Source organism: Lemur catta, chromosome 5, assembly GCF_020740605.2.
Source record: "Lemur catta isolate mLemCat1 chromosome 5, mLemCat1.pri, whole genome shotgun sequence".
Lineage (NCBI taxonomy): Eukaryota > Metazoa > Chordata > Mammalia > Primates > Lemuridae > Lemur > Lemur catta.
The window spans coordinates 33,334,085-33,350,922 of NC_059132.1; the positions used below are offsets into that span (position 1 = coordinate 33,334,085).

Sequence of the window (16,838 nt, forward strand, 5' to 3'; positions counted from 1 at the left end):
GACCCTGCGCGGCCTGGGACAAGCCGGGGCTCCTGCCGAGGGAGCTTCCCGGTGGGACCTGAGCCCCGGACGGGCGGCAAAGAGGCGCCAGCTGTGCTTGCGGCGGTCCCGGCCGGTGTGGGCCGGTGTGGGCCGGCCAGGACCCGCCTGGCGAGGACGGGCCGGAGCGGCGGGCGGCGGGGAAGGGACGCTCCGCACCGCGCGACAAGCCGCTCTGGGAGCGCTGGCTGAGGCCTCGGGGTTCCTCTGTCCAGCTGCCTCGGGAAGGAGAAGCAGAAATGCAAGCCGAGCTCCGCCTGGAGACCCGATGGCACAGAACGCCCTTTCGCGAACCGAGGCAGGGGACGCCCGCACGGTCGGGGACGGCGGCCACGGTCCGGCAGCGGGGACAGTCAGGAGTCGGCCTCCGCCAGGAGCGCGCGCGTCCCTCGCGGCGGCCGCTCGCTGCCGGGAGAAGGGTGATCTACGACGCTGGATGCTACGGGGCCTGGGTTGGACGGTCACCAGCCCACCGGGTATCCTTGCCCACCGCAGGGCCCGCCCAGGAGTCTCACTGTCCCCCACCTCCCCTCTCTCTGCGTGGTGATGGTGCCCGGACTCGCCACTCGAGGTAGGTTGCGCTAGAAGGTATCCTCAGACGGCAAGTGGTGGTCGCGCTGCCGGGGCGGGCTGAGAGCGCGGGGCCGGCGCGCCCCCGCCCTAGATGTAGGCCTCCTTGCTGGCCGAGCCGCTGGCCTGCGGCTGCTCCGGCCCGTTCTCCGGGCGAACGATGTCTTCGCTGGGCTGGATCATGACCTGGATGCGCTGAGCGCGCCGCAGAGTGGGGGTGAGGCTCTCTGGGGAGAGTTCGGGCTGCGACGGTGGGGGCCTGGCCGCGCCCGTCCCCCACCCTCCCTTCAGCCCTCTCCTGTCTGCTCTGCCCTCAAATGACACCCAGGCTCCAGCCACATCCCCACATCGGCGACTGGCTCTGCAGCCCCGCCTGGTCACACCGCACCCACTTGCAGCCACCCCTAACTGGCCCTCACTCTTGGCCACCACCCCTTCATTCTAGTCTCCACAGAGCAGTGGGAGAGGTCCCATGAAAACCAAAGACAGGTCATGTCCCTCTACTCCGCAGGACTCAACAAGGGCTCCCATTTGACCAAGAGGAAATGCCAAAGCCCTGCAAGGCCCTATAGGATCTTGCCCCTGTCACCTCCCAGATCGCAATATCCTCCCCCTCCCCCCTCACTTCTCCACCCTGGCCACACGGGACTCCTCACTGCCCCTCACATACATCAGGCATGCTCCTGCCCCAGGGCCTTTGCACATGCCATGCCCTCCGTCTGCACAGCCTTCCCTTCAGATAGTGACATAGCTCACTGTCTGCCTCCTTAGGTCTTGGCTCTAGTGTTTTAACTTCTCAGCGAGGCCTAACCCAGCACTCTGTAAACCCCCTGCCTACTTTATTTTTCTCTGTAGTCCTCATCCCCATCTCATGTGTTTTTATTTTCTTAATTGTTTATCTTCCTCTGCCAGAATTTAAGCTCAAGGAGACCGGGATTTCTGCAGGCTTTGTTCATGGCTGTCATCCCCAGCACTGACAATAGTATCTGGCACATAGTAGGTGCTCAGCACATAATTGCTGAGTGGATGGGTCCCGCACTACCCTCACGGCACACATCCCCGGAGATCCTGGCCTCAGGTATGTCTTGCCCTTTCCTAGGACAAAAGCTTTGGACCTGGAGTGGGAAGAAAGGGATGCAAGCACTGGCTCTGTTCATAAGAAGGGTGGAGTAAGCAACTCCCCAGCCTCAGTTTCCCCATCTGTGAAAGGAGGAGGCTGGCCCAGCAACTCCAGGGACTACATGTGGGGCTGCCCGTCTTCCCTATGCCTCGGACCGTAGAGCTCCCTCTGCTGGCGCCCAGGGGGTCTGGCAGGCACGTGGTCCAGGGCGTGAGGTGGAGAACCAGTCCGGGGCCTTCCAGCTGTGGCCCTCTGCATTCTGACCCTCCACGCCTCCTCAGGGAGGTCTTCCCAGCCAGCACATACCCCCCAGCGCCTCCTGTACCCGGGCATCTCCAGCACTGCCTGGCTCCACTCAAGAACTCAGAGCAATGGAACAGAGAGCTGGAGGGCACCTAGTACCGTGTGTGTGGTGGGCCCCTCCCCCGGGGGGGGGGGCAGCATGTCTTTCCTACTTGTCTTTCCTGCGGCTAAAACCACATTTTCTCTATATCAAGCGCACAAAGGCGATCTGGGGTAAGCCCTGAACAAATCTGACCCTACCCTTCATCTTTTCCAAACCCTGGAAGGCTCCCCATTGACTCTGGATAAAGTCCAAAGTTCTTGTCTTGATTTTTCAAAGCCGTTCATGATCTGGCCAGAACTTCTTATGCCCCTACCCTCATCTCTTATCACACCCCCTCCTGACGCCCCTCCCCACTCTACCCTCCAGCCACACTGATCTCTGCTCAGTTCACCAAATGCAGTGTATACCCCTGGACCTTTGCACATGCTTCTCGGCCTTTCCTCCCCTCTCCCTTCTAGGAACATTCTTTCTGCCTCTACTTTTAAGTCTGATTTACCCTCAGACTTCCTTTCCTAATCCTTCTTACCCCAGGCAGGGCTATTTGCTCCTGCCTCCTCAGCTTGCCCCAATCGCAGTGCCTCTAAGAAACAATCTATTGTCACTAGCTGTTGACTTTCTGTCTTCCTAGCTAGACTGTAAACTTCACAAAGGGCAGGGCTGTGCCCAGCACAGCGAGGGAAGGGGACTAGCAATTCAAAGAGTAGAAAGGGGCTTACCTGCTTCAGGGAGCCCTTTAAGGTGAGGAACATGTAGGCCATGTACCCTGGGATGAGGACCATGGAAGACAGAGCCATGAGCCAGCCCACGCCCTGCCCCCACTTGGGGAAAACGTAGCTTCCCATGGTGAGAGGAGTCATCTGCACGGCACTGAAAATGAACACGCCCTGGGGAGGGGCAGCAGTCAGTCACCCAGAGTGGACAACCTTTTAGCCAATAGGTCCCCTGCCCTCCATCCCTGCCCAAGGGTGACCCTTAAAGAGCCCAGCATCATGGGAGTCCTGCACCCAAGGTCACTGCTAGTACACATGGTGCCTTTGTGCACAACAGGAAAAGCCACCCTCTCTGGGAAAAGTAGCAGGAAACGGCATCTATTCCAGGGGGACCAATTAGAAAAGGGTGTCCCTTCCTCCTGGTTCACCAGCTTGGGAAGCAGAACGAGGGTTGGATTCAGCTCCCAGCCTGCCATCATCTCTGTACCCTTGTGCAGAACACACATATGTAGTGGCCCAGCACCCCCTGCCACCTCCCCCGCCCCTCACCCCCACCTCCCAGGCCCATGCCTGCCTCAGCGCCCCCTTGTGGGAGGCAATGAGGGACACTGAGAATGAGAGGCTTCCCAGTGCCAAGAGCTCGGGCTTCCTACTGAGGCCGCGCTGGTTTGAATCCCAGCACTGACTCACTGGGTGACGCCAGCTGGGTGAGCCCCAGACCTTCAGAGGGAAGTGGGACAGTAATGCCCATTTCCCTGCAGTTCATGAGGATGGGGCCATGTGGCTGCTACCCAGCAGAGTGCAAAGTGGGTGCTCAACAAGGAGTAGGGAGAGATATTATTGAGGAGCAGGGTTTCTGTGGCCTCTCCCTCCTGCCTTTGCCTCCAGAAATTTCTCTCTGGACCTGAGCACCGCTGTCCCCACCCCAGGGCCTGGTCTAGACTTGTCCTATCACGGCTGCTCGAGCCTTGCTCTTACCGCCACGATGATTGGGGTGAAGAAAGACCAGCAGAGTTTCCACCAGATGCAGGGCCTGGAGCCAACCATCTCTTGGATATTGTCGTAGAATCGGTTGACACCTGTGACGTTGGCAGCAGGAGGGATGGATGAGCTGTGGGAACTGAAGGCCCAATGCCCAGTTCTACCATTTTTTCTCAGAGTGACCATGGAAAAGCCACCTAACCACTCTGAGCCCCAGTCTCCTTGTCTGTATCCCAGAATAATACTCTGGGATCCTCATGTCCTAAGTATTTTTCAGTAGCCCAATCCCCCCAGCAGTGGGTTGCGTAGGAAAGCAAGTCCCCTTAAAGTGAAGATATGTGCCAACAAAAGGGTACTTATAAAATGTGTTCCCCCCGCTCCCCATGTCCCTCCCGCCCAGCATCTATCCCGGCCATTCCTGCAGAGGCTTCTCGGGGCAGGGGCAGCTTTTCCCTGGTGGTCTGATGCTATAAGAAACTGGCCATCGATTGCAAAGAACTGCAAATCTCACAAAAAAGAAAAACCCCAAACCCACAGGGTGTCTTGAAGAGTAGTGTTGCGCACTGCTCAAAATACAAGCAAAGTCACTGATCAGTGAGGATCCAACTGTTGGAACAGTTAGAGAGAGAAGAAGGGACAATGACGGGGGATTAGGTGGCAGGAACTGCAAAGAGGATACACAGAATGTCACGTCTGTTTCAAAACATTTGATCTGCTGTGACAATCAAATGGGCGGAGAAGGATACCATTTTGACTATCATGCAGTTGGCTCAGAAAACTTAAGCCACAAAATAAACAAATAAAATCTACCCTTCCTTTGTTATTTGTTCTAAGACAGTGCACACTTTTAATTATAGCCTAGCTTTTGTTAAATATGTAATTGTAAGAAATTTTTTTTATAGTTTTGGTTTCCCTTTTCTAGATAAAATCTCAACCAAACCTTTTTATTCCAAAGTTTATGAAGAAATGTTGGCTCCCATTTTAAATGGATTTAACTGTGCTTATATCTTCTAAACATGGAAACCTCCTATGCTAACCTCATTGAATTGTGTTGTGAAGAATAAATAAATTAATGTAGGGGAAAGGCCTGGTGTTCAAGTTGTATTTGTTGAGTGATGATTGAAGAAAGGAATGAATGAATTAATGAATGAATATGGGAGGAGGGGTTATGCTCACCGTAAAACCAGGAAATAGAGACACATTCAAAGAACACGAGGAACAGCAGGCTCATGCCACTGGCAGAGTAGTAATCAAAAAGCTTGAAGACATAAATGCCCCCCTGCAAGAGGAAAAGAGGTGAGAACAGGCCCACGTCCCCCAGGGCCCGGTGCATTTGGTTCACAGATGACGTGGGCTCTGGAGCCTCATGAGGATGGGATTAGGCTACGCTGCAGCACGAAGGCTCAAGGGTGGATTAGAGGAAGCTTGGAGGACCTTGTGACCATGAAAGGATGTGCTCACGCTGGGGACTTGGAAGAAAATATCCAGGTGGCAGAGGGAGATGCCCCATTTCTGGTAGGGCTGGGGGCAGAGGAGGAGTTGGGCACCAGGGCCATCTTTCCACAGTGTAAATCAGCCATGTCTCTCCCCTGCTTAAAACCTTCCATGGCTTGAATAAGACGATAATATAAATAAGTACAGAGATATCTAATCCAGTCCAGTCCAAATGCCCTGGCCTGCTGGGTCCTGCGTGGTCTGGTTCTTCACGCCGCACCCCTCACGCGCTCTGCCTCTGCCACACTGCCCGCCCCGGCCCTCACACGCCCCAGCCCCTTCCCACCTCGGGGCCTCTGCGCCTGCTGTGCTTTCTTCCCCCCGGCTTGTCCCCTGGCTGCTCTTCCTCATCGCTGAGGTCTCAGCTCACTGTGACTTCCTTAGACAGTCCTCCCCTGACTACTTTGTCTGCAGTAGAGCGGCCATTCTCTAGTCTACTGTCCTCTTTTCTCCATGGCACTTAACACTCTCTGAAATCGTCTAGTGTGTATGTCAGTCTCATCCACCGCAACGTAAGGTCCAAGAGAGCGACACAGTGGTGTCTGACGCGTTAGTTACTGAATTTCTGGGGTCAGGCCAGGCCCCTACCTGGCAGGTGTTCAACAGCTGTGAATGAATGAAGGAATGAGTGAATGGTAACCCTGAATCAGAACTCCCTTTGGATCCAGGGGTGGTTTTGTGGATCATAAATCAGCCCCGCAGAGCTGAGCTCATGTGTTTAGAGTCGTTTATATTTATTGTACAATTAATCAGTTATGTCTGTGTCTTCTGACTAGACTAGAAGGCCTTGAATGCAGAGAGAGTTTCTCATTCATATCAATACGGAAAGAAAAGTGGGGATGCAATGGAGCTTTGGGCAGTGTCAGCCCCCATTCGACTCTCGGGCTAACTTCTGTGAGCCTTTCAAAACTCAGCTCCTACAAAGCTTCCTCCTCCAGGAAGCAGTCCCTGGTGCCCCAGGCCGGGTTAGGTGCTGCATTCTCTAGCTCTGCCCTATACTTCCTGGCTCAGGAATGTCTGCTGCCAGCCTGGGAGCCCCTGGAGGGCAGGGACCCCATCTGACTCACTGCTGTGTGCCCAGGAGTTGGCACAGAGATGGTGCTTAATGATGGGATGAAAGATGGGATATGGCGGGGCTGGGGCTGTCCCAGGCGCTGACTGGGCCTACCTGGGTGATGTTAGAGAGGCCGATCAGGTAGGAGATGATGCAGACGGCAGCAATGAAGAGCTCCCGGCGGTTGCGGAGGAGTCTGGGGTACTCGTCCACCAGGGCCGTGATGAAGCCCTCCACGGTGCAGAACTTCAGGCGGGAACAGAGGTCAGCCACCTGCCGCAGCCCCCAGCCCCTCCCACCCATAGCCCGGCCCCGCAGCACGGGATGGCAGGGCCAGGAGGGCCCAGGATCCAGGCTGACTCTGCTTCTGACTCACTTTGTGACCTCAGGACAGTCCCTCCCTGCGGGGCATCAGTTTTCCTTTCTAGAAAATGGAGAATTTGGCTGAGGTGTTTCCTGACGTTTCATGCAGTGGGACATTCTCAGGGCCTGAAATTCTTGGTCATCTCCTTGGGGGCCTAAGAGTGGCCTTCCATCCCTGCTTGCCTCCCGGCTGAGGAGTCGGGTGGGGACCCCTCACCTGGCTGTCAATGCCCAACATCAGCAGCATCGAGAAGAAGAGGATGGCCCAGAGGGGAGAGATGGGCAGCTGGGTCACCGCCTCCGGGTATGCCAGGAACGCCAGCCCCGGGCCTGCGGGGAGGGCAGAAGAGAAGGAAAGCAGGTCCTAAGCCCCGCACAGCACGCCGCCGCTGCCTAAGCTTTGTTTCACCTCGTCTTCACAGTGACCTTTTGGGAGAGTGCTGCCAGCCCCTTATCTGGAGATAAGGAAACAGAGCAGGGGATGCGGGGGCCACAGGGTTATGTCCAGAGGCACGAGGACCAGTGAGGAGCTGTGGCCACCGTCTGGACAAGGGACTGCCATGGCCTGGCCAGTGGTAGGGACAGTGCAAGTACAGAGAGGTGGCCAGAAGGGGGCACTTAGGAGGCAGAAGGGGCAGGGCCTGGTATTGGTTGGCTCACAGGGTGAGGGTGAGAGAAGAGCCCAGGACGATGCTGAGGTCCCTGGGCACTGGACGATGATGAAACCCTTCCTGCAATGGGAGCACAGTAGGGAGGAAGGCTGGGGGAGCCTTGTTTGACATGTATTTGAGTGCCTGGTGGAGGTGTCCAAGAGATCAGGAGAAACCTTGGAATGAGAAGGAAAGATACTAACTGCCCTGGGTCTGGCTCTGGAGGGGCATGAGGGTGGAGGGCAGGGAGTTCCAGAGAGATGAGATGGGGCTGTCATTGTAGGGGAGATTAGAACCTCAGTAGAGAACGTTCCTCTCCACGACCAGCCCAATTCTCCAAGGGACAAGTCATGTCACTCCCAGAGCCTCCGGGGCCTCTGCCGTGCACACAGTGGGTCCCTCCCATCTGCTGCCTGCCTGGCTGAGCAGGGAAGGGTTACCTGGGGTTTTCCTTGGCCCCGTGGCATTGACGACTGTATGGCGAGCAGAGCGGGCACAGCCCACTTGGTGAGAACATTTTTGGAGCCAGGACAAAAGCACAGACTTGGGGGGCTTTGTATTATGGTGGTGAACATGTCCAAATTGGACCAAAGTTTATGTCCCGGTGGCAAAACTGGGTCTTTCCCCCCAAAAAAAATCCAGGATTGTGCTGGATGTGCCAGCATGGCCATGAGACTAAGAGCCCAGGCTTTGCCGTGAGCCAGACCTAGGCTCGAACTCCAGATCCACCACCTTTCTGGTTCCATGACCTGGGGCAGATGACTCTGGTGAGCTTTAGTTTCCTCATCTATGAAATAGGTGAGGAATAACAACAGCATCTATCACGTATCACTGGGAATATTCGGGGGTACAGTCCATGGAAAACGCTTAGCGCACTGCCTGGCACCAGGCGAGCGCGCAGTGCCAGCGAGCCAGGCGGTGCTGAGGCCGACACAGAGGCCAGCCCTTCCCTCCCCAGGAGCCCAGACCCTCCACGGTGCGGCGCTGACCTGAAGCCGCCACATCAGCAATGGACCGCTTGGTGACATGGGCCATGAAGCCCACGATGGAGAAGATGACGAATCCCGCAAACATGCTGGTGCAGGAATTGATGCAGCAGACGATGATGGAGTCCCTGCGGAGCGGGAGGGGCGGGGTCAGGGGCGGGGCCGGCGGGCTGGGGGAGGGGCGTGCCGCGAGGCAGCCAGGGCAGGGCCGAGCCAGGGGGCGCGGGCGGGGAAGGAGCGCAACCAGGACTGGCATACCCTCACGGGTGTGGCTCAGAGGGCTTGAGCCGAGAGGGCCAAGCGGCCAAGGAGGGACCTAACCCTCCATAAAGGCCGGGGGGCTGGCGGCGCGGCCGGGAAGGAAGGGGCACCGTGCACCTGTAGACATTGTTGTGGAAAGAGTTGTAGCTCCCGAGGGCGATCAGGGATCCCAGGCCCAGCCCGTAGGAGAAGAAGATCTGGGTAGCCGCATCCAGCCACACCTATAGGCAGAATTGTCAACAGTTGTCAAAGTAATAATCGCAGCCGCAGCTCTCCAGGGCCTTTACATGAGCTCACCGGCTCCACCTGGCAACAAACCTAGTGCACAGCTAAGGGGCGGAGAGGCGCAACGACTGGTCCTACAGCTAGTCAGGGGCGGCTCCAGACCCAGGCGGGGCCCTCCAGGGCGCACACGCGGAGGGGGCTCACCTCGGAGTCGGACAGCTTTCGGAAGTTGGGCGTAATGTAGAAGAGGATGCCCTCCTTGGCCCCGGGCAGCGTCACTCCGCGGAAGAACAGGATGATCAGCATGATGTAGGGGTATGTGGCAGAGAAGTAGACCACCTGGGAGGAAAGTGCGGGACGGGTCACAACCCCTCCAGCAGGATCACGCTTCCTCCTCCCCTCCTTCACCTGCAGCCACACCTTTGTGGCTCTGGGCTTGGTGCCAGTTCTTCTTCCTCCAGGAAGCCTTCCCCGATTCCTGCTCTGCTTGGCCACTTTTCTGAAGCTCCTCCTTGGAGTCTGAACCAACCAGCTCAGCACTTGGTTTTTTCCTTTCCCCATCCCCTCTTATTTTCTGACTTTTAAATTATCGGAGTAATATGTGCGGTGGCAGGAAAATTTAAAAATTACATATGAGCACACACACAATTAAAGTTCCCCTCAACAGCTCCTAGAATGTAAATCACATGAGGGACAGGGATTGTGTTATTCACGTCTCTGTTCTCCCAAGACCGCAAACAGTCCATGGTATATTGTAGGCACTCAATAATTGTCTGACAAATGCATATTAATAAATGCATGGTTGTTAACATTTTACTGTTCCTCCCCTGAGACTCTCCTTTGCATATATAATCACATTTTCTTATAAAATGAGGTTCCAATTACATACTTGCTTATTCATTTAACATGTTAAAAGTTAAAAACATACAGTACATACAGTTTTATTTCCTGTTTTGTTTATTAAATATTGTTTTATTGTCTCATGAACAATATGATTTTTTAATTATACAAAATAGTCCCTCAGGAGGTCTCACCATCCTTTTTCAGGTTTTCCCTCCTGTTTCCATTTAGGCTACCTCCAATTTTATGTGAATCTAAGTGATACTACATTGAACAGTCCTGTACTTAAATCTTTAGCTACCAAATTATTATACCACTCTTGGGAAAATTTTCTAGCAGTGGAGTTAGTGAGTAAAAAGGAATAAACTTGTCAAAGTCTTTTATGCATATCGCCTAGTTGCCCTCTAGACACGGAACTTCACCCAGCGTCTGAGAGGGGCTTCCTCACAGTCCCGGCACTGAGTATAATCATTTAAAAAATTATGTTTTGCCAGATCAATAATCACTGATATCAAAGACTGATATCACTGTCTGCAATTGGATTTTTTTGCTCACTAGTGCGGAAGAGGAATCTGCAAGTTTGATGACATCGTATCTCGGTCCGACGTGAGCCTACCTCCCGGTCAGCATGGATTATTCTCTGGGTTAGCTTCATCCCCCTGATTTGACTCTGAGATTCCTCAGTCAAGGATTCATGGACGGCTGCCGTGATCCACTAGAAAAACCCCTGTACTTGGAATTAGCAAAAGGGAATTCAAGTCACCTGTGACACCTACAGGCTGTGAGACTTTGGGTCAATTTCTTCTCCTCTCAGAGCTTCACTTTCTCTTGTCTGGAAAATGGGTATAATCACCCTTGTTACAGAAAGGTCAGCTATAGGAATACATACAACATGCTTAGTATATGTTGCCTAGGTCCTGTACTTCCCTGTGTCTTCTACGTTCAGCGTGGAAGCATGAATCCAGGCACACGGTAGGTGTTCAAGAAATGCTTGTGGATGGATTAGTTGATACCCTCAACTGATGCAGTGAGAGGGCCCCTACTCTCTGTCCCCAAGGAGTGGTCAGTCTTCTTATGTAGCAGGAACTCTAGATAACACCCCAAAATGATTATAATTGATACTATGTACTGGGTGCCTACTATGTGCTAGGCATATGCTAAGCATTCTGCATGTCTCCCTCTGTCTTTGTGACAACTCTGTAAGGTACTGTTATTGTGACCATTTAACAGATGAGGAGACTGAAGCTCAGAGAGGTGAAATGACTTGCCCAAGCACACTCAGCTGTGAATCTGGGGAGTGAGATTCAAACCTTCTTCCAAAGCCCTTAAACCCTATACTTTTCTGCTTCCTAAAGACAGACTGAGAAACACGTGTGCCCTCTTCCTGTCTCCCCAGTCCTAGGGGCAGGTCAGAGATGTTTTGACACCAACCTTGAATCTGAGAGCCCAGTGGGTCCAAAGTTCTCACCAGGCTGAAATGAGGCTCTTTTTATCAGCTCTGTCCATGCCCGTGTGGTCTTGGTTAAGGTTCTGCTTGGCTTGTTGGCACTGTCCCTTCTAGAACCTTGCATCAGCCTCTTGGGTAGTTGTGACCTCCCCACCTCCAGCCTTATTCAGTTCAAATCCCTTCTCTGCCCTTTACTCGCTGGAAGATCTCAGACGATGCACTTGCTGAGTGTCCTTCAGGCCACAGCCAGTGAGAGACTCTGCCATCTTCTGTCCCTGAACTCCTGGGCGGGGCTTGAAATGGAGAAGGGGGCACTGCGGCCAGCCCCCCTCCCCTGTTTTGATGGGCCAGCTCCCCAGATGTCCCCAGGCTGGACACCCCAGCGTGGCATTGCTCTGCACTTGCCAATAATAAAATCAAAAGCAGTAACAACTCTCCTTGCTCGGTGCTGCGTGCTTTACAAAATGACCGTCTCATTTGATTATCATAATAAACCAATAGATAAGTGGTTTACAGAGGACAAAATTTAGTTTCAGGGAGGCAAAGTGACTCGCCTGAGCTCATAGCCAGTAAATAGCTGGCCCACTGGGAGCTGAACACTGTGAATGCAGAGTATTTAACAAGTAATCTATCCAGCTCCGTTGGTCCTCCAGGGTCAGGATGTGAAGTCGTCTCTGGAGCCCCTGCATCTAGAGCAAGGCTTGGCGCAGAGCACATGCTCGGGGAAAGTTTGCTCAACGGTCCTCGAGCAACATTTGCCCTCTGTTTTGGGGTGGCTCTGTCAAGCCCAGTGGCATCTCACGGGACTCACCATGAGCCTGGCACTGTGCTCCATGCCTGACTTGCATTATTTACTCTAACCCTCACATCCGCCCAGAAGGTAGGCAATGTTTTTATTCCAATTTTACAGGAAAGGAAACAGACCCACAGAGAGCTGAAGCGACCGGTTTAACTCAAGGTTGGATGGGGCTCAGGGAGGTGTGGACTCCTTGCCCAGGGCAGAGGTCCCTTGGTAGACCTGTCCCCTGCCAGCTGCCCTCCTGTCCCCACGGTGCACATATATCCCTTACCTTTCCAGTCCAGCCAACTCCTTTCCAGATACAGAAATACACAAGGATCCAGGCGATGGCCAGCGTGATGGCCAGCGGCCAGCGGATCTGACCTGGCTTATCCAGCCCGTCGGTCATCTGGTGCATGTTGCGCCTGGCCGAACAGTGGAGGGAGGAGAAAGTCACATGGGGCTGGCGCGAGCTGGAGTGACCCACGAGCGCCCAGGACGGGGACATAAATGATATCCTCCCCAGTGACTGTGTTGACACCGTGATCATCACGATTCAAGAGGTGGATGGGACTGTGAGGCTCATTATACTGATCAGTCGAAAGTGCTGTTTGGTCAACAGATCAAAGAGAGCAGGACCTGCCAGTGCCTTAGTCAGCCACCATTATTGCTTATCTGGTGGCCCGTTGGCCTCATAGTAGGACCCCGCCTTCACTTTTGCTCTGTCCTACTCTAGCCAGCCCCAGGGCCCTTCTAAATTGCCAGTCTGATCATGTCACTCCCCTGCCTAAAAACCTGCAATGAACAGCTCCCTCTTGTTCTAGAGCGAAGCCCAAACTCCCCGGTCAGCCTCTCAAGGCCTCTGTGGGTTGGCCCTTGCTTCTTTCTCGAGTCTCAGGGCTCAGCACAGCCCCTCAAACTCATCGGATGGAACCACTCCTTGCCCGGCATGGTCCAGCTCTTTCTGGGGAGGAAAGGGCTTCTCCATCCCTGGTGGCTCCTTTAACCCTGCCCACTCGTCTGCAAGTACAGCCACGCATTGCTTAACGATGGGGATGCGTTCTGAGAAATGCACCATTAGGTGATTTCGTTGTGCGAACATCACAGAGCGTGCTACACAAACCTGGGCGGAACAGCCTACTGCGCACCGAGGCTGCATGGGACAGCCTACTGCTCTAGGCTACGCCCTGCACAGCGTGCTTCTGTACTGAACACCGTAGGCAGTTGTAACACAACGGTAGCATTTGGGTATCTAGACATATCTAAATGTAGAAAAGGTGCAGTAAAAACATGGCATTAGGTATTATAATCTTAAGGGACCACTGTCGTATACGTGGTCTGTTGATGACTGAAATGCCAATGCAACCCACGGGTTTATCAAACTCTTCTATTGCCCCTTTGAGGGGCCTCTGTCTTCTGCCCGGCCATGGCTGACATGTCCTGCCCCTAACCCCATGGGTGGCCCCATACTCACTCCCAGAACTCCACCACGGCACTGGTCATGTTGGTGGTGTTGACAATGCTGTAGTTGGAGAAGCAGCGGTCTGTGTTCCAGGGGTTGTCACATTGTTTCCATGGGAGTGTCTGCAAGGACATAGTCATGAGGACAAATCCCACTGAACCCTCAGGGGCTGGCACAAGTGGTCCCAGTGCACCCTGCCCACCCTCTCGGTCCCCCAAGTCTCCTAACAGCCATTAGCCCACTTCCCCTTCCTAGCAACTCCGGGAGGCACGTAGCATTATGACCCCCATCTTATAGATCAGAGAGGGGCAGCAACTTGCTCAAGAATGCACAGCTACTAAGTGTCAGAGCTGAAATTTGAACCTTGACCTGCTCACTATGAGAACCAGCCTTCTGAGCTGCACCTGTAAGGTCTCATGGTGCCCTTGGGGCCACTCCCCAGCTATGCGACCTTGGGCAAGAGACCTCGCCCATCTGACTCTGCACAATGACGGTAACAGCAAAGTCAGGGCTTGTTCCCTGCCAGGTGTGGTTCTAAGCACTTTACACACATTTGCTCCTTAATCCTCACAACAACACTATCAGGTGGGTTTCATTTTCTTCCATTTTTTTTATTGTGATAAAATACACATAACAAAATTTACCATCTTGACCATTTGTAAGTATACACAGTTCAGTGGCATTAACTACAGTCACAATGTTGTGCAGCCCTCATCACTATCTTTAGAACTTTTTTCATTTTGCAAAACTGAAACTCTGTCCCCATTAAGCGACTCACCAGTCCCCTCCCCAGCACCTGGCAACCAGCATTTTACTTTGTCTACATGAATTCTGCTGCTCTAGTGACTGAGTATAGGTGAGATCATACAGTATTCGACTTTTTGTGACTGGCTTATTTCACTTAGTGTCCTCAAGGTTAATCCGTGTTGTCACAAGTGTCAGAATTTCCTTCCTTTTTAGGGCTGAATAATATCCTACTGTATGGATAGACCACATTTTGCCAATCCATTCATTCATCAATGAACACTTGAGTTGCTTCTACCTTTTAGCTGTTGCGACTAGTGCTGCTATGAACATGGGTGTTCGAATGTCTCATTGAGATCCTGCCTTCAATTCTTTGGGTATTTACCCAGAAGCAGAATTTCTGGATCATATGGTAATTCTATTTTTAAATTTTGAGGAACTGAGGTGGGTTTCACTTTTATTCCCATTTTATAAATGAGGGCACTGAGACTCGGAGAGGTTAAGTCTCTTTCCCAAAGTGGCAGAGCTGGTATACAGTAGAGGCAATATTAGAACCTAGGCTGCTGGGTCCATTCAAAATGGGCTAACCGTACCCACTTTGGAGGGGTGCTGGGAGGATTAGACAGTAGCCCTCACAAAATGCCTGGCCCGGAGAAGATGCTCAGTTTGTAGTGCTACGACTGCTGTGGGGGGACAAGGGCTCTTAAAGACAAACTGAGTCCCCCGCTCCTCAAGGAATGGCCCTGTTGGCAGGATGGTGGTCCCAGCAGACAGAGGGTGGGCTCTGGCTCTGGCTCCTGCTGGAGCGTGTGGTCGGAGGGGCCGCTCACCGTGGTGAAGGAGTTGTACAGGTAGTAGATGGCCCAGGAGATGATGACGATGTAGTAGATGTTGAGCCAGAATGACAGCACGGCAGCCGCGAGGCCCACGCCTGGGGGCAGAACACACCGTCATGCGTCCGTTACACAGTCAGAACAGCGACCGTCCTGGCGTGTTCCACGGCATCTGCAACCTTATTGACCTTGGAGACAGGCATTACTGAGGACACTGGGGCTAAGAGAGAGGCAGTGACTTGCTGAAGGTCACGTACATCTGGCAAGTGAGGGAGCCAGGACTCGTGCCTGGGGCCCAGTACAGGCTGGTAGTGGGTGGGGCCGGGGTCTTGGTTTGTCAGGCAAGGTGGGGCCCAAGCCCTCGGTCAGAAAGTGTGACTCCCCGTGTCCACCTGGGTGCCTGTCAGGCACTGAGTGTGAAGCGAAGAAAGTCACACCCAGACCTTGCTGGGGAAGCGGGCTGACAGGCAGGCTGAAGTGTGGGGGCCTCTGGATTGGGTCCCTCCTCTCCACCTCCACCACCCTAGTTTCTGACCAGCACTGTCATCTGTCACCTGGGCCCTTGCAACAGCCTCGCTCTGCTCACATGTGAACCGAGCAGCTCCCTATCTCTGGAGGGGCCGGGGTGTCGGGAAGCCCCCAGGCAGGAGCACCACCACGCCCCAGGGCCCCACTCTGCAGACTTACCCTTGAACATGGGGGCCAGCTTCCACACCCCCAGCCCCCCGATGGACGTGTACTGGCCCAGGGAGCACTCCAGCAGGAAGAGTGGGACCCCCGCAAAGATGAGCGTCAGGAAGTAGGGGATGAGGAAGGCTCCTGCGGAGTGGAGAAGAAGGACGCTCGTGGCCCCGGGGTTTTGGCGGAGCCCCTGTCGGACACCGCACTGTGGCTCTCAGTCCCCATCCCAGGACTTCCTTATGTCCTGCCTCAATGCAGCAGCCAAAGCCAAACCGAGGCCCAAGGATGTCCTTTGCTCAAAATACACCCCCGTTCTTTGCAAAATGAAGAGATGAGCTTTTTGGTATCATTGACAGAGGACAACTGTCCTTTGGGAACCTTTTTATAGAGGGGCAAGGAGCAAGAGACAGGGCCTGGAATTGCTTTTGGAGTCTTTTGGGGGCCTTTTCTCCTACAGCTGCCCCAGAAAATGCCTCAGTGGGTACTCTCTGTGGGGCTCAGACCCAGCCGGGAGGTCACCAGTCCAGCACCTACCGCCGCCGTTTTTCCCGCAGAGGTAGGGGAACCTCCAGACGTTGCCCAGGCCGATGGCATAGCCCACGCAAGACATGAGGAAGTCGAAGCGGCCCTTCCACGTGTCCCGGTCAGGAAGGTCCCCCGCCTTCTTCTGCACCTTGACCACCAGGGTTTTGGGCTTGTCATTGGCCACGGGGGCCTCGCTGACCTCCGTGGAGATCTGCCCATCGGCCACCTTGCTGCCGTTGGTCGCCATGTCTCGGAGTTTGGACACAGGGGTCCTGGCGGATAGGCGTGCAATGTCAGACCCAGTCCACGTGGACAGCAGTTTTGCGGCTCAAGGTCACCCTAGGAGGACAGATTTGGGGTGACAGGCACAGAAAGGGGGCAGAACCCTGGAGCTGCCTTGCCCCCAAATAACAAAAACAACCCACAAGCAAGGGGCTTGGAAGGCCTGCCGCAGCCCCCTTCCGCCCACCTGCCCCTGCTCCTGGAGCAAGGAAGGTGCCTATTGTTTCCAAAGACGCGTGTGAGGATGACGCGGCCTGTCCACACATCCCACGCTCGCTTCAGCTCTGGCCATCTGTGCCACACCCTTTATGTGTCCTGCTCAGAGAAGAAACCTGAGGTGACCAAACTTCCAAATGGAAATATTAAGTATTTCATGGCAAAATCCTCATCTTGGCCTCCAAGGATGCAATTAGGAGATGTGTCGCAGCCTGAAGCCCCAGGAGCCAC

General features: G+C 54.1%; 1 protein-coding gene across 1 annotated transcript; it reads right to left on the bottom strand.

Moving 5' to 3' along the window:
- Positions 1 to 473: 473 nt before the first annotated feature.
- SLC6A1 (solute carrier family 6 member 1) lies at positions 474 to 16,448 on the bottom strand. Its single transcript, XM_045552715.1, has 14 exons — positions 16,119 to 16,448; positions 15,591 to 15,722; positions 14,901 to 15,001; positions 13,339 to 13,448; positions 12,157 to 12,289; positions 9,004 to 9,138; positions 8,692 to 8,795; positions 8,317 to 8,441; positions 6,895 to 7,007; positions 6,429 to 6,560; positions 4,943 to 5,045; positions 3,764 to 3,864; positions 2,792 to 2,959; positions 474 to 804 (listed from the first exon to the last, which is right to left on the bottom strand). Exons 1-14 carry the CDS (start codon positions 16,354 to 16,356, stop codon positions 700 to 702), a joined length of 1,800 nt encoding a protein of 599 aa, XP_045408671.1. The 5' UTR covers positions 16,357 to 16,448; the 3' UTR covers positions 474 to 699.
- Positions 16,449 to 16,838: the final 390 nt, after the last annotated feature.